Here is an 18,191-nt window from a genome sequence, read left to right on the forward strand (position 1 = left end):
AACACAAACCTCTCTCTCTGAAGTGGCCATCATGACAAGTTCCCTTCAATATATAATGCAAAACATGTGATGCGAATAAATAAACGCGGAATTAGATTAACAAAACAAAGTTTGGTTCCGTTTGTGAGGCGCAGCGCTCCACAAATAAAAGAAAGACGACAGAGCGCATCCTGTTTTCTTTATTTTGCAAAAGCACAATGTTCTGTTTTTAGTGCACGTGTGTACATGGCTAAAAATAGCTATCTTTGAAGTATCAAATGACTTACAGTCATATCTGTTTGACTATAAATCTTCACAGAGATTTTTAAGTTATTTCGGCCATTATACGTAACAGCTCAAGCGAGTTGTGCTGGCGTTTACGCACCCACACAATATTCCAGCATCTCAAACTTGACAGCTGGTTCATTATCAAAATATTTCTTGCCAATATAATTATTATACGTGGTTTTTAATTAAATAAACAGGTCAGGATCTGCCGAATAAGGTGACGGATCTTCCAGTCATGGTTGTTGCTATGTTGTATCCAGGCTCTCACTTTGGAGCCAAGTCAAGTCAAAGAATCAGTTCCTGAGTCAAGTTAAGCCTAAGAATCCGCTCTTGAGCCAAGTCAAGCACAAGAATCCGCTCTTGAATCTAGATTAAACCATGAGCTCCTGAACCATGTCCAGTCCATGAAGCCGTTTCTGAGCCAAGTCCAGTCCACGAGTTTGTTTCTGAGTCTGGTCAAGTCCAAGCGTATGTTCCTTCAAAGCCACCAGGGGCTGTGTCACCTGCTGGAAAGTCTCATCCACCCACTCTGCATCCGCTCTGGTCACCGCACTCTGCCCTGCCTCCACCACAATGGCCGCCGCCTTCAGCTCAGCCAGCTCCTTCTCTGCCAGTTTTACCCTGGTCTCCTCCTCCTGCTCTGCCAACTCCACCTTGGCTTCCGCCTCCTCTGCCGACTCCACCGCCAGTTCCCCCCTGGCCTCACCCTTCAGCTCGGCCTTGGTCTCCTCCTGCCACTTTGCCTTCCGTGCCATTCTAAGGTTCTTGCCCACCAACCCTTCCTGGTTCCACCTCCTCCCACCGCCCTCCTGTACCTTGTTATTTTGGGCATCTGGAATCTGCCCTTAAAGGGGGGGGGGGGTTATGTCACAGCCCGTTGCTGCCGCCTCAGCTCTCCACCTGAGGGCGCCATATTGCTTAATGTTTCTGCCGGTGTTTTGTTAAGGACTCCTTTCCCCATAATGCCTTGTGTCTTGTGATTTTAAACTGGGTTCACCTGTGTTCCATTTCCGGTTTGTCCCTACAGCTGTGTGTATATAGCCCATGTGTTCAGTTGTCTGTTGTCGATCGTTGTTTGATGTTACGCCCTTGTTTATTCTCAAACATGCTTGGATTTTATGCCACTCTTGGATCTTTTTGTTACTCTGTGGATTTATTAAACAACCTTATACTGCATTTGGATCAGCTCAACAGCTATTGTGCTTTCTTTTTATTACCTCACCGTAACTGATGTGCAAATGTGGGCGGGCATGTCCTGACGCTTCGGGTTTTAATGTCAAAAACATTTCAGAAGGAAATGTGCGGCCATAAGTGAATTAAACACAAACATTAGAACTGCTCTATAATGATGTGCAGTGTGTGTAAACAGATGATCTGACATGACGAAAGAAGACATCAGCTCTGTGAGCTTTAACTGCACATAATTTATACATTACTTCAGCAAGACTGGAGACCAACGAGGGTGCGTGTGTGTGTGTGTGCGCGTGTGCGCATGTGTGTGTGTGTGTGTGTGTGTGTGTGTTACATACGTCTGGCCACCTATAATAAACCTAGAACTAAAGCAGGGAAAGCATTTCAACTGAAAGAATTTAATAATTAATATGTTTTAGTACTGGATTCACATGCGTGCTGCTTCATCTACAAAAATGTAGAAAACTAGGACATGGCAACAGTGTGTTTTTTGTACACGTGCCATGAAATAAAACATACCAAGGATATGTCGGCATGAGTATAATGTAAATACCATATAATGTGTAATTATTATTCACCCACAAAAGAAGATATTTAGAAGAATGTTAGTAACCAAACAACATTGAGCCCCTTTGACTTCCATTGTATGAACACAAAACCACTAAGACATTTCTTAAAATATCTTCTTATTTTACAGGTTTTGAGGGTGAATAAATGATGATAGAATTTGGTGAACTATCCCTTTAAAGTCTGGTTAGTGCGGCTGTATGGAGCGATAGAGACTGCGTCATTGTGTCCTGCGTCACTGTCTGAGCGAAGATGATATTGTGTCGAATCCACAACACTGCCTTCTGCTAATCCCACCGAGAATTCATCACAATATTCACAGTACTGTGCCATTTCAACACAAAGACCGCGGAGACGTTTGGCCTTCAGGCGGCACATCCAGACGATTCAGAGATATACACATGAATGCAGGTGACCAGCGGAGGTTTGACTCAGACCGTCAAGACATGTCTTCTCTTATAAATGGTGCAGAAGTTGCCAACATCACTTTTATAGTGTTTACTACAGTATGTGTTGTTCTGCAATTCGGATATGCACCATCATTCAATTATTTAAGTCCATCGGGATTCTTTATTTGCCCATTTTATCATCCAGCAGGAGACAAGCGTAACTTCAGTGCAACAGGAAAGTAACCGCACACCTTGTTTAATGGTTTAATATACCAGGTTTAATACTTTGGTTTAGTGGTTTGCACAAATCCCTGATCATAAATATGAATAACAGTAACAGAGGCGCTGGCCCTGGCAAGAAAATACAGCACAAGCATTGCTATAAATCCAGAACTCCATCGATTTATATGATGTCATGATTATAGAGTCCTCTTGTGTCGGGCGCTGTTCCCGTGCAAATTCTAGGTCCTCCACATAATGCACAGATTGAAAACATACCCGATGTGTCTGCCATATCGCCCGTTTACCGTATGCTTGTTTGGGAAACACAAATGTTGGTGCAATACAGAATCTTTAAATGCGGCACCTTTATCTCTTAAAGCTTTCTCTGTCCTTACATACAGTAGGAAGAGTTTTATCATTTATTCAGCAGACAGTACGACATGCGTGATGCTAATGTTCACCGAAAGGCACACATGAAATCTCATTGCAATGGTACTGCGAGCTGTTAAAGGGACAGTTCACCTGAAAATAGAAGATCTGTCATCATTTATTCACCCTCACATGGTATGTGAGTCTTTCTCCTCTGTGGAACACAAAAGAAGATATTTTGAGAAATGTCTCAGTGGTTTTGTGTTCATACAATGGAAGTCAACAGGGGCCGCTGTTGTTTGGTTATCTTCCTTTGTGTGAGCAGAAGAAAGAAAGTCACCATTCACTCTCATTGTAATAAAAAGAGCTGTCTGGACCCCGATAACTCCTTTTGTGTTCGACAAAAGAAATCAAGTCACACATTTTTGCACTGATGATAGAACTGTATAGAGACCAAACGTCTCAGTCTATAAATGACCGTGACCGGTGGCTGTGAGATACAGGTTAAAAAATGTTCTCTGGAAAATAATACAATACCTCATTTAGATGTCAGCAAAACACACACACACTTTTTGCATGTTCTCTCAGCATCCCTGACGCCTCCGGACACATCCATTATAACCAGTGTCAGCGCTGCGCTCCCTGCTTACGCTGAGAAATATGAGGCGCTCTGTTCAGCTTTAAAACCCACAGCATCTGTTTCATTCACACAGATGAAAGATTTGTGTATTTATCACACAATGATGCAGTGTGGAGCCATCATCACTGGACCAACTCAACCACAACACAATGCACAAGTTCAAGAAAGGAGTCATATTAACAACAAAACTCACACACGCTTATGAAATGACAATTATCCTCAAAATACCTATCATTACATTTCCATTTTAGGAGAACTAACTTAAAACATAAAAGAAAAGATAATAACCGCCAACATAACATTGAGCTGTAGTGGGCACTGTAAAAACACAGGATTATTATTGTTCACTAAAAGTTATTTAAACAATAATTATTAAATGGAATATAGATCTGAACCTGACAGGAAACTTTTGCCTAAAAATGTATTTAAACATAACGGGCAATATTAAAACTAATAGAATGATAATACTAAATAAATCAAATGAATGCTTTTAAATTAAGAGAATTAATAAGAACATGACAATATATATATATATATATATATATATATATACAGTCCATATGTATCTTGTATATAAGTGTGTTATCTCTTTACAAGTTAACAGCTAATGACTGCAAAGAATGAAAAACTGATGCCATAACAGTACTTGACATTTAGCAAATGATATTATTGGTCTGAGGTTGCTAAAGGGTGAGGGGCTATGCCTCAATTTCTGACCCTGCCAGACAAGACGTAAGGTGAGTGACCAGATCATATCCAATCATAAAAAATAAATGCACATTAAAAAAATGAATCATAACCCATGTCTTGATGGCCTATGTGAGAGATAAAATGCTGATTTTGCTAAATAAATCTGATTTTTTTTATATATAAACAAAAAAAAACATTTGTAGTTACTGGCCCAATGTACCTGAATGTGTTAAGATAAAATGAGCCATTCATTTCAGTTAAAATGGGCCACCTTTTGAGTTAAGTGTAATATATTATTAAAATACTGTCTCATTGCATTACTTACTGAAAATAGAAGCCGTGAGTGTTGAAGCAAAGTAGCCTAATGTTAAACTGTTTGCAATGGAAAACAGAATAGAAAGGGTCTGAAAAGGAACATAAAGGAGATTTAAAGGATGTCTGCCAGGGATGCGGCAAAAAAGACATCGGTGGGTAGGGGAGAATATGAGAGGACCATTGGCCGAATATATTTTTTTCATGAAATTTGTTTTATTGATGAAATTGATTGAAAGGTTTGTGCGTCTTTTCTTTTCTTTCTCCGTCATTGGCTGTTAACTTATAAACTGTTACCATAACGCTACTTGTTTTTGTTACATCTTTTTATGAAATGTATGTATTATTGATTCAAATTGACGTTCTAATGTAAGTTAAATACAATGTTGCACTCTTACAATATAAAATGAAAAACAATGAAATCTGTTTTATGAGAAACGTCTCTTCCACTTTGCAGTTTGACCTGAACACTGCTATCTCAGAAAATGTGAGGCAGCTAATGCTTCAAAACCTGTACGGCCTGAACAACTATATTTTATTACATCAATTAATCATAATCATATTAATCCTAAGAACGCAGTTTAAATGTCATACATGGGTTTTTTTGTTAGTGTCCCAAGGAATTAAGCAAAATGTTTCCCAATTTCTCTGATATCACCCGTATACTGTATATACATATATCATCATAAAACATGACATCATTTAACTCATATATTTTCATGCCATTGTATCTGGATCCACAAGAATAAATATGTAATAAAATGTTTTGTTTTAGATTAATATTGTTTGTAAAATAAACAATGATGATGCTATTTTGTGTCATGCGAGAAGCGTCACCATGGTATGACTGAAAAAAGCGATAATCTTATATTATTGTTAAACAACTTCACATCAGCGTTGAGAGCTGTAATGGTTTCCACGTTTCATTGGTTTGAGCACATCTTATACTGTGATGTTTATTACTGGTTGCTTTTATTATTATTCAACAGTTTCTGTATGTGTTTCTTTCAAATGTCACGAACAGGCAATTTGGTTGAATCATTTGTAAATATAATGTCATATATGTTATTAAAAACCATATTTATAATTAATAAGTGAAAACCTGTCAAAATGATTTGCTGCATCGTGTGTTACAAATTTTGAGAGATTCTTACGGTATCTGGGAATAACAAACATGCAAATGCTGCGACTGGCCATTCAGAATCAAGCATTCCAACGAGCCGTCTATTACATAGATGCAGTATTATCTGCGTCACACGAGCTCTTTCAGCGCTCGGCTGATAAATGACTCTGTCATATGAGAACTGCTTCTGTGTTCAGAAAGACTTCGCTGTTGCTGAAGGTCAACATTAATGACACACTTTATTTCTCTCTCATGGTTGGCCGCTTGCTTAACCCACAACAACTGATGACGAGGGTGACTGACACAAACTACCCAGTAAACTACACAGAGAGCCAGTGACGATATCACAGCAGACCGCTCGGTTTCACACCCTACACTCATTCCTCTGTGTAAATGAATTTAATGTGGTAAGTACACTAATATCAATGTACTGGGAGTGCACTTGTAAGTGTACAATGTTTAGTATTACTAAAATAGCCCATTTTAGCTCATTAGGTCAACTTTTAAGTACACTTTACAGTAGCTGTAACAGTAGTGCACTTTGAATATACCTCTACTTGTTTTTGTTATTGCAGCGACGTTACAAACTACACACTGTAGCAATAACTCTACTAGTACAATACATGTGGTAGCACATTTTCAGATGATGAAAGTACACTTCGAAGTATACTCTCAATATACTACAATTTTGTATATATACCTACGTGAGAAACACGTTTAATACGCTACTCATTCAAAGGAGTAAAGTTCGGTTAAAATACAAAGAAATTGACTACAAGCACAGTATCAGTAATGTCCCGGTCCCAATGAAGTTAGCTAAAGCTCTCCTTCACCCTCACATTGAAAGATGCATATGACCCCGAACAACCAACCAAAAGAACGGGTGTATTGTAGCTCAGCGTCCGTGCATCTGTACCTTCTCGTCGTCTTCGGTGAAGAGCGCTCCATTGGGACTCTTGTTGATGGCCTGTGCGACCCCGATGACCTCTCCATCACTGTTTCTGATGGGCATGGACAACAGAGACTTGGTCTTGTATCCTGTGAGTTTATCAATCTCATCACTGAAGCGATGATCCTAGAGAGAGTAAGGAAACAAACAAGTCATGAATATCAACAAATAAACATTTTATTCGATATACCAATTTGCTAGACTGTAGGGGCAGGTTTCTACATGTCTTGAATGCTGATGTAAAAATTATTACGATACCTACAATCATGTCAAAGTCACTAAAAGGTTTGGGCTGAAAACATATTTTTATCTTACTAATCTTTTGTAAAACACAGTTATAAATAGTTTATTAATAATGTAAATTAGCTTTTATCTTGAGAGTTTTTTATTAATCTTCTTATATGCTTTTTATTGTTTATTTATTTATTTTTATGTTGCTATATAAGATTAAAATATTTTCGTTTTAGCTTTAGCTTATTGTTATAATTTCAGTGCCTTAAACTGAAAAAAGATCATTTTTAGACCAATAGTTTTAAAGTTTTAATCTTAGCAAACTAAAATAACCTTGTTTTTTAAAAGGGCCAAAAGCAACCAATGTGAGCTAAGAGTAAATTTACTCCCTAAAGTTTTACTTTATTTCAGATCTTTCCCAAAGTTACATTAGTGTCATTAGTTTTGATGAGTTCACTATTATTCTAAAACGTGGAAAAGTGGAGTACGTCGCCCTAAAGTGTTCAACGGTAAACTATTGACTCATCAACTTCGTAAAGTTGTTATTAAGCGTTATCATTTAAAAAAAATGTTTTGATTTTCTTCTTTCATAACCTTGCTGATCTTGTCCATGCCCATGTTTTCAGGTCGTGTTGATGAGATGATCAGAGAAACGCTGACTTGACTTATAGCAATAATGCACGTTTAATGATCTGCTCTGCTTGCTAAATGAAAAGGAAAAGCAGATCGACAGACTCATTAGAGAAGAGCCAACTGGCCTCATCATTATTATCCGGACATCAGGAGTATAACTATAGAATGAAGAGGATGAAGTTTGTCTGAGCTGATCGATTGACTGACAATTACTCACCCAAGTCATTATTTTACCCAGACCTTTATGGATTTCAGCTAAAAACCAAACACAGTCATCTCAATAAAATACTACCTGACAGTAATGATCTGTACAGAGAAATGTAGTGACCTCTGCACAAAAGTCCAAGAATGTGTGAGCGACTGCTAAGGGAAGAAATTGCTGAACCAAGCTGAAGTTCTGAATCCTGACCTTCACTTAAGAAGTAACTCAAATTGCGGTAACATCTTTTATGCAGGTCAAAACCCGACCAACTGAGCAACGCCAACAAAGCAACGTAACAAGCGCACGATTCCTGCACTTTCATCCCATTAGAATGAGTTCGAAATGATGATTCCAATAGGACTCTGGGGCAAAGAAGACTGAACACGCAATCAATCACCTGATACGCATCGGGAATGTTGACAGTCTCTCCGTGCTCCGCCACATATCCAATGATTCCCTTTCCCCAGGGGACCTGCACCTCATCCGAGTTCCTCAGAGAAGGCAGGACCGCCGTTCCAGCGTGAACATCGAAGAACTTGGACACCAGGGTCTTCTTATTGGCTGGGCCCTCCACCAAAAACAGCGAGCAGCGGTCGGCGTCCACCATGATGCACACAAACACCAGGATCTTGTAGCTGAGACTGGTCAGGTCCAGGTCGTTGGAGATGTCTTTGACGAGCTCCAGAAAGAACTCCCTCTCGTTGTGCTCTTTCAGGTGGTATTTGTAGCCGACGGCGGTGGACGGGTACTGTGGGATGTTGACCCGGGACTCCAGCAGGGCGGAGAGGATGTGCGCGGTGGTCGGTGGCAACGAGCTGGCTTTACGCAGGAGCGCGCGCCTCCGCATGCTGGTCAGCGGCTCCTGCGCTCTGGAGTTCACGTGCTCGTCGTAAGTCCTGTTGGCATTGATGGCCTTGGACCTCGCGAATGTTTTCCGCAGCTCTTTCTGGGACGCGCGTCTCTGCAGCCCGTCGCTCCGGCTCGCCCAGCTGTCCTTACCGCCGGCGCCTCCGGGTTTCTCCGCGTCCGCGCCGGAGTTCGCCGGAGTTTTGGCGGCCTGTTGGCTCTTGAGCCACTTTTCCACCAAGCCGTGCTTCCTCTTGCGGTTCAAATAGTCCTCTAGTAATTCAGGGTGCTCGTCTAGAAAACTTTCGACGTCGGAGAAGATCATGCCCGTGACCGTCCCTGCCATCGCCGCTGCTATCTGGAAATGATATGAAAGCGACTCTCTTGTCGAACGGTCATTTATGTGAGCGCGAGAGTGCACGGTTCAAACTTCCAATAACATCTCCTCTCAGAGAAAAAGAAAAAGACTGTTTGTTCGTGGGATCAGCTTTCATTTCCTTTCAGATGTGTCCGATTATGCAGCGGTTCCGCGCACGTTGGAGGCATCGGATGGAGGATGGAGAGGGGATCTGATGGAGGAGGATGAGAGGGTTGAATGTTCATTCTAAAGCAGCGCCAGTGAGATGATGCGATAGAGCAGGTGCGTCACTGACGTCACGAGTACGCATCCTCTCTTCTCATCATCACTGGGCTGCTGATGCTGATGCTGATGCTGATGCTTCATCATGAGGATGTTGCCGTGAAATGCAGGCCGATGTTTTTGTCACGATCGCATTTGAATGTTTATTCGAGACGGATCTCGCTGCATCTGCTCGTACGGCGTGAAAGTTCTGATAAATGATTTGACAGTAATGTAAGGGAATGCGCTTTCGAAGAAATTCGCAGTGTTAAGTTGTCGCCCTCTAGTGGAGCATTTCAACTTAGAGGAACTCAAAGCCACGACACACAGGGGTGTAAAAAACAGACATTTAGGTTCACCATTTGGTCATCAATACTCGAGTTATATATAGGGTTATATATTTCGTTATAGAAACGAATGCAAGAGGCGACAGATGTGAAGTCCTTCATCTCAGAGTGAGACCTCAAGACGTTTCCTCATAAAATAATACGTGTCTGTAAATTCTAGACATAAAGTTTTCATTTCACACGAAGATGATCTGTATTCGACTTAATTTTCTGTATAATTCCCAACAAAAATATATGTATAGTTGGAATAGGATTGTTAAATCAAGGGCTTTTGTTTGTCACATACTGTTACGGCCCTTGGCCTGTCTTTGCTGGTTCTCTTGCCCCTCCTCTATTTCAGGCCTAATTGCTGTCACCTGGGAAGAATGGTGTTGAAATAGAAGCTCGAATGTTGGACCAGGAGGTTCATCCTCGCATCGGACGTCAGCCGTTTACGCAGATGGACGTTTGAGTTGATTTAAGTTTATGTCTCTTATGTTTATGTCTTTTATGTTTACACTCAACATTCACATTCATACACACAATACATCCTTGCACTCGCACTACATTACTGATATTTACATCCACACCTGATATTTTGGTTCTGTTGGTTAAACTTGTGTTACATGTATAATAAATGCTTGTTTGAGGCATAATCTCCTATCTTTTGTTATGGCTCTGAGCCAGTCGTAACACATACACATGTATGTTATATACACCCCATATAGTGAAATGTTAGTGCTCTATTGTTTGTTTAAAAACCCAAAACCTAAAATATATGAAACGAAACTCAAATAAAAATAAGGCAGAGTAACACCACAGTAAAGCGAAAATGCCTGCGGTACGCTTACAATATTCTGTGCATGGTTTCTAGAAGTCCAATATACAGTATATATATATATATATCTACACAACGAAATATCAACAATGGGCCAAACTAAGGAGTAAGAAACACACGTCTTTAATATACTGTCAAATATACACGTATTTAATACTAATAATTTAATCTCTCACCATAAAAGGCACCTTTGACACATGTCAATTAACATCAAATCATCAAGCAAAAGATTCAGAAAATGCTTTTTAAATGTGCTGTTATTTAATTAATAAGTTAATTTTTAATTCGTTAAATTTTATTGAATAAGTTAAGGTAACATAAAATCTTATGTTGCAATGATTTGTTGATCATTAAATTGTGTCCACAGAGGCCTTATAGGCTATGGAACCCATATATTAAACTTAGATAAACATTTGTTGTCGTTGTTGTTGGGTTCTCTGTACTCAACCTTTATGCCCATATTTAAAAAATCCACTCAAAGTCAATCAAGAAGTGTGTGAGATTAATGTGAAGTTATAGAGGGTATCCACTCAAGCGGCCGCGTTCAGGCGCTTTCACGTGGGAAAGTGAAGACACGTGCACACCCTCTATTGTAAGTGGTGTGACATCTTTGTTTAACATGACAAGGAAGTTAAATTGTTCGCTTCTATTGTTTACCTCACGCTCTCACTAGCTTTGAGTTTGTGTGTTTCGAGTTTGACATCGTCCCGCAACAGTCGCTTTGGATAAACGCATCCGCTAAATTTGAACATTTCCGAGATGTAAAAGAAATCAAAAAGAAACATTTAAAACGTGTGTGAAAAATTCTATTTCAAGAGCCTTTTATAACTTTAACTACTCACATGTGCACAGTTGCTTGTTGATTCATTTGTTGTCCTTCGTGCACTTTTGAGACACTCCCTCTGCATGTTACATAAACGGATGTTCACCTATGCAGTATCAAGTACAGTGTCGAGTGTGGGTGTGCAGTATGCCGTGCTGTTTTGAAGTTTTCTTGCTCTGAAATGACACCATGAATCTTTACAATTTCTTCGTCCCGTTTGATCTGGTTTGGATTCTTCTGAACAGCATATGTAAAGCAGGTAAGTGAGTTGATGCTTCACAAACTGTATAAATGTCTTGATTAAACCTAAAATCAACTTGTCATCAAAAGCAAAAATGAAAGTATTTTATTATTATCATGAAAGAAACGTTTCAACTAGTTAATATAGACAATGTCATTTATTCACAGTGTGTAGAGTTCCTTTGTGAAATAGACAGGTAATAGACACACATTAACTAAACTCAAAATGATGAGATTTCTTTATTTGTTTTAACACCTGATTGTTTAAAATGGCTGGAACAGCATAATGTTTTTGCATTGTCTTTGCGTTGTAAAAGCTCCAGGAAGAAGGAAATGTTTTCAAGAGTAATTTCAAGAGTTATATAGTCATAAGAGCCCACAGTGATCACGAGGGATCATAGTATGTGCAGGAATCCTGTTGGATGGCACAAAACCCAGAGCGCTTTCGAACGCAGATTTGAACGCAGACAAACTCTGTGAAAAGACACAATCGACTTTGCCACGTTAAATGTTCAAATTTGGAAGTAAGGTAAAAAGCTTTCCAAAGTATGATCCACGTCTTAATTTGGTTAAAAAGTTGTCTCAGACAACTGACAAAAACTATAAATAAAACCAGCGTCTCACTCTGAGAAATGAGATCCAAATCTTTCTTTGGTACTCTGCATGTGCAAAGCGTGGTTAGCACATCACAGATTATTCAAAAATCATGTTTTCTATTATGATATTGTGTTTTATTATGGGAGTTTTTTTTAGATATTATGGCTTAAATGAAAACACACCACCTGCAGTTTGATTGATATTCATTGGAATGCACAATAAAAAACAAGATTTTTTTAAAATGAGATCAAACTATTCTAAGTGTTTTACACAGAGTTATAGTAAATGATTTATCCGTGCACACCATTATTTTTTCAAAATTCATTTGCACTTATAATCTTTAATCACAAACGTAAAGCTTCTCTCAACATCAACTCTTCACCACATGACATCAGCTACAAAAAAGAGGCCGGACTATACTGACTGTCCAATGGCCAGGCCTTTATATCCCTCCCCTCCAGGAACAACTTACATCAAACCAATCAAAAAGGAAGGGCAAAATAAAGCCCCGCCCTAAAAAATTTACAACTTGGTGACTTTAAAAACGAAGTTATCTCCCCTTTTGGAAATAAACTCAAATATAGTTTTTAAAAACGGCGATCTCACAACAAGGTTTAAATTGAGCCAACTTATTCGGTTTTAATTAGTTAAATGTGTCTTTAAAATGGGTTCCAGAAAAACAGATTTAACACTGATTACTAACACCGTACACCAGCCAAATCCCTCTGTTACACATTCCATGTTCTGTTTGCTAGTCCTTCATTTTGTTCATTGGTTCCCCTGTGATTGTGTCGACAGGTGTGTCTTGTTCTCTTCCTAGCCCTGTGTGTATATACATACTGTATATAGCCCTTGTGGTTCCTTTGTTTCTTGTCGGTGGTTGTTTGCTGTTCTGTTGTTCATTCCTGGTTGTTCCTAGTGTACTCCTGTATTTCCTGTGTTTGGATTTATTAAAGATTAATGACTGGCCTTTGGATCACACACATCTTTATTAATAGCTCACTTGAGCTGCAATGTGATCTTCAATTACTTTCACAGCAGTACTGATCTATACGTGGTTCCATGCTTGGACAAATCAGACGGATTTAACCAAGTCCAATTTTCCACCATTATTTTGGGGCTAAATAAAGGCCAATAAATGAACTTCATATGGACGTAAGGGGCTTCATTTGTAATGTTTCGGGCTTGTGAATGTCTGTCTATCTCTGAGGCGACTTGAATGTTAAATATTGAACAGCTTTGTTTTGTGTATCTGTGAGGAATAAGACAAACCTCTGTCTAAATCACGCCTAACATATACAGGACAACAAATAATATACAGCAGTGTTACATAGTTCAATAAGCTCTCTTTTCAAGGCTGAACGTTGTTGGTATGTGTACGTGCCCGTTTAGGTCAATATCGATGTCAACGTGTCCTTACATTGCTTTCTTGTAGGTGTGGAAGTTATGGGTCATGATACAACAGTGAGGCTTTTCGATGAAGGAGGACCATTTGAGACGGACGTCAATATCACAGTGCTTGGTGAGATTTCATTTCAGCTATAGAAAGGACAAACACATTTCTGAATGCCCATATTAAAGAGTGTGTTTAATCCTGATTAGGAATCAATACTACGCTCCTAAAAATGTTTTCTTGAAAGGTTCTTTGTCATATTGAAAGGAAACGTTTTCACGACAACGTGTCCATTTGGGGGTCTATTGGTCATGTTATGACTGCAGTTAAACCCATTTTAAATGTAGTGCAACATGGATACATAAAGTGATTTACAGCTTTTGGATGCCTGAGGTTTACACTGTAAAAAACAGATGATTCAGCTTCAAATATTTCGTCACACTGAGAATAATGTAAGAAACTTCAGCGATTTGAATGCCACATCAGTTTTTATGTATTTTTTTAATCCAGTGGAAGTTCAAGCTTGAATAGTGGCAGAAGTGGGGCAGAAGAACGCTCGCTTCAGATAGGAGTTCACCCTCAGTCTGTGTTCATTTAGTCTTGTCAGCCATTTTGTACCCTATTAACTTGCACCTGTGTCTTGTAAATCGCAATGTTAATCTTTTTTGAGATTCAACTTGTTCAAACATGTTTTGCTCGAGCTGAAAATGTTTACTTAAGGCTTTGATTTGTGCTGAAATACGATAACAAATACATATCAGGAAATGCCAGCGGTCTTACCACAACCTCCTTAGCTTTATAAAAGGCACTGCAACCCTCTCTTGTGCTTTTGTCAGTTTTTGTTTCATATCTGCTGTATGATGTGGTAATTTCTGTTGTCACACTCATTACACTTATTCAGTATACGCAAGATAAAAGGTTATTCTTGGTTCATGTTACTTTCTTATGTTTGTGTACAGCCCTGAGGCAAACTAAGAAATCCATGTTCACTAAACTATTCTGAATAAACCGATGAATGACAGGCATGTGTAGCCTACACGAAAATGAGTGGAGGTTGCAAAATCCACAAATCCTTTTTTTACAGTGTATCCGTGAATGCTTCGTTATTTATTTAATGGGATTTCTTTTCACATTAGTTCATCCTTTGGTTACTGTGGATGGAAAGGCACATGTTTCTGGTGATTCAGAAGTGACTTTGGCATCGTGCTTTGCTTCTAAATCCAAGCCAGCAGCAGATGTGATGTGGACACTGGGAGATCTGGATGACTCTCTGAGGACAGAAACCAACTATATGGTGCATCCAGATGGAACTTTTACCGTTGTGTCCCATCTGCTGGGTGCACCATTAAGACATTTAAACCAGAAGAAGATCCAGTGTGTGGTAACACACAGCACCCAAAGGACAAAGGAATATGAAGTGGACTACGTAATAAATGTGCATTGTAAGTAACACGCAAAAACAAGTTGTGTACTGTACAGTGTATGAAGTATATGTTATATATATAGGGCATTATTTCAGCAGTTCTTCACACGCACTTTCTTCTGGGTTAAGTTCTCGTTCAGGGTTCACTGAAATGGTCACAATTATTTTTAGACAGGCACAGTTATTGTGCACCTTTAGAAGACACGCTAGAATCTGCAGCAGCCCTACATCCAACATCCCTGATCTGCACTTATTGTTGCGTTTAACATTTTCCATCGTTTTATCCATTTTGATGAAAGCAATTCCAAATTTAGCTAAGAAACCCCTCAATTTCAGTTTGTGTGTTCAGGACAATTATGGTCACTTTAAAGTCCCCATGAACCAGAAATTGCAAAAAGTCATATTCAGTCAGGATGCCTTGAGGGTGAGTAAAACATGGGGAAATGTAGTTTGGCCTGTTAAAATGTCCCTTTAATGTTGTGAAGTTAATACATGCAGTTGAAGCGGACAGTAGAGGCTTTTATTATATTTGTCATTTTCATAGATCCTCCGGAACTGGTGATGATAATTCCAGATGATCCGACAGAGCCTAAAGAGTTTCACTGTGAAGCTGATAGTAACCCAAGACCCAGCAACTACACCTGGTTCAAGTAAAGAAAACATCAGTTAAATCAGCATTTGTCAAAGTGTGGGGCGGGTGGGGAATAGAGACATGACAAGTGGGGTACGACAAATGGGAGGAAATTTAGTCATTTTTGTGAGAAGTTCACAGAGAATATTATTTGAAGCAGAACAAAAACTTTATTGTGGAGAGGCCGTAGTGTGAATTTAAATTTGCAATAGATACTGCAACAAGGTTAAAAAAAAGGAAGGAAGGAGGCGGGAACCGGCGAACGTAAAACAACTTTTAATAGAACAAACAAACAATAAAACACAACATAAAGTCCAGGCCTGGAGATTCAACACCAGCAGAGGACCACAGAGTTAAATCATGAAATGCACAAATATAAAATGTGTACTTTCCATTCCAGATTTGCACCTTTGATTCTTTATGTAACGTTTACCTTCATTCAACCCGGTTTCACATTCTGTCTCTTTATTTGCAGATTGAATGAATCTACTCCTCGTTCTCATGGCGACAAACTTTACGTCCCAAAACCGGCCTCTGATTTGAATGGTGTTTACATCTGTAAGGTATCAAATCAGTATGGAAGTGCTTCAGGTGTCCTGTATGTCAATAACCAGACGGGTGAGTCATTTGATTCTTTTTAAGTATTTCATGCATTATTATCGATACGATTTGTGGTATTCTCTAACTGATAACTGCAACAAAGATTTTTACAGGGATTAAGCTCTGTTACTGTGCTTTCTCAAACAATACAAACTGTTCCATCCATTACACTTAATGAAGAGCATTTTTCTCATGTTTTCAGCATCGTTGCTTTTGTCTTAAACCTTGTCTCTTTCTTTCCTCACTAACATCATATCCTGTTTTCTAGAATCCACCTCCATCTGGAGTCTGTGCAGTTTTGTCTTCATCTCCATCGTCCTTTGCATTTGTATGGTATGCATGTTTCAGTCGAAAAATGTGAGTTTGTCCTCAGATTCTAGCATATTCCATGTTTCAAAATATATTGGTCACATATCATACATACAATAAAAATGGTAATTGCTTTGTGCAAATATTGTGTGAAGGTTTTAGTATGTTGGTCATTTATGAAGCAATGTTCAGCAAGTGTTTCACACACTCATTTATATTGACTTAATAATCATGCTATTAAACTTCCATCCACTCTGCAACACATGGTGAATGTTTAGATTTATGTTTCCTGACAGGTTTCAAGTGCAAGACAATCCAGTAGCAAAAGAGGCAAAGGTGGGGGCTTTGTTTTTGAAATAATAGTGTGTTTTATTTGCTATTGTCTGAGCTAAATATGTCAAACTTCAATCGCAGGATAATGAATGTCAGTGGATTTGTTTCTGCAGCGCTTACATGAAGCACAAGTTTACTTCATCAAATTGTGTGAAATTTGTGTCAAAGTTAAAACAGTCTCCTTCACCTTATTTGTGAAAAATGGAGCCGTGTATATGCACAATAACAGTATGACAGACTGCGGGGATGGTGGTACTTCTCAAATGTGGCCTACGCTGTAAAAACTGGAAAAACAGAAATGTTCTGTAAAATATGTTTTTACTTAAAATATGTATCTATTTTCATTTTTTCTTGTAAATTAGTTGTATTGTTCTGTAATTGTATAGTTTTTGACCGTGTTTCATGTTTTGACATTTGCTACTTGTTTGTTGTAACAAATACAAGAGAGATTATATTTAAGTATGTAAAGACAGTTTCAAGTTATTTTATTACAGATTTAATACTAAGAGCAAAAACAAGTTAAGGCGAGTTCAACGAGTATTCTCTGAAAGAGAAGTGTAACCTGTTTTGGCAGGCCTACTGTATTGATTTTAATGTCCCGGCCAACCTTACGCTGTGTCAAAGTGTTTGTTTACCTTGAGAACTTCATATTTGTTTCTGAATGACATGACTGTCAAGGCTGCGGGGTGATGTTGAGATAAAATACCTGAAGGTGATCACGTGCATCAAAGAGAAAGGTCGCATCACAAACAACATCTCGCACCTCATCCACACACACATGCTCAACATTCCAGCATTTTCTTTTCATTAAACATTATTGCAATAAGATTTCCTGTCCAACCCACCGTGAACCAACTGATTTGTGTATGTTCTATATTCCTTTGCATCTCAGCTTAAAATTCATGCTGCAGTTTTCTGGATAAAAACACATTCACTTTTTCATTTCTCAATGAATTACAATACTATTTATATGTAATACAGAAATGTTTGGCTCCAGTTATCGAATTCGTTTATTTTTACGTGGACCTGTAAAAACCCAAGCTCAATAATGTGCTTAATATTAATGTACACATCGCTAATGTGATGTAAATGAAATGCACACTTCCAGAACACGCATCTTTACTATATTGTTATATATCCTCTTTAAAATGCACTACTAACTTTATGCAGTACTATTTATGTCGATAAGGGATGCGCGGTAAATTATCGGTCATATATATTATAGCCGATAAATCATATATAATTTTGTCTGGTTAAACTTCTCCAGCTGCTCACAGTTCAACTACAGCACAGTTCTGTCTTTCTGTCGTGATCATTCACTTACTGTTATAAGCAAAACGTCGTTGATTTAGATACAGTATGTGTCAATTATCAGAACAAAAGAATCTTACTTGAATGTCTTGAGATCTTTTAGAGATCTGATTAAGA

General features: G+C 38.7%; 2 protein-coding genes across 5 annotated transcripts in view; one reads left to right on the forward strand and one right to left on the reverse strand.

Moving 5' to 3' along the window:
• Window positions 1–8,956, reverse strand: part of pde11a (phosphodiesterase 11a) — a gene marked incomplete at both ends in the record, with an annotated part of 31,414 nt that extends 22,458 nt beyond the window's left edge. The window contains 3 exon segments of the mRNA XM_079464988.1: window positions 6,610–6,669; window positions 6,672–6,845; window positions 8,183–8,956. Coding sequence (XP_079321114.1) covers window positions 6,610–6,669; window positions 6,672–6,845; window positions 8,183–8,956 — 1,008 coding nt within the window.
• A 2,362-nt stretch (window positions 8,957–11,318) lies between these two features.
• LOC306898756 (nectin 1a) lies at window positions 11,319–17,765 on the forward strand. 4 transcript variants are annotated; one of them, XM_079464504.1, is made up of 8 exons: window positions 11,319–11,496; window positions 13,510–13,596; window positions 14,604–14,909; window positions 15,435–15,540; window positions 15,997–16,139; window positions 16,390–16,478; window positions 16,727–16,766; window positions 16,845–17,765. In XM_079464504.1, the coding sequence occupies exons 1-8, from the start codon at window positions 11,427–11,429 to the stop codon at window positions 16,847–16,849; spliced, it is 846 nt and encodes a 281-aa protein (XP_079320630.1). In that variant the 5' UTR covers window positions 11,319–11,426; the 3' UTR covers window positions 16,850–17,765. The 4 variants fall into 4 exon arrangements, with proteins under 4 accessions (XP_079320630.1, XP_079320629.1, XP_079320632.1 ...); XM_079464503.1 differs by having other exon boundaries at window positions 11,348–11,496; window positions 16,727–16,966; XM_079464506.1 differs by lacking the exon at window positions 13,510–13,596 and having other exon boundaries at window positions 11,360–11,496; window positions 16,845–17,758.
• Window positions 17,766–18,191: the final 426 nt, after the last annotated feature.

The sequence above is a fragment of the Barbatula barbatula genome (genome assembly GCF_947034865.1).
Source record: "Barbatula barbatula genome assembly, chromosome: 9".
Classification (NCBI taxonomy): Eukaryota; Metazoa; Chordata; class Actinopteri; order Cypriniformes; family Nemacheilidae; genus Barbatula; species Barbatula barbatula.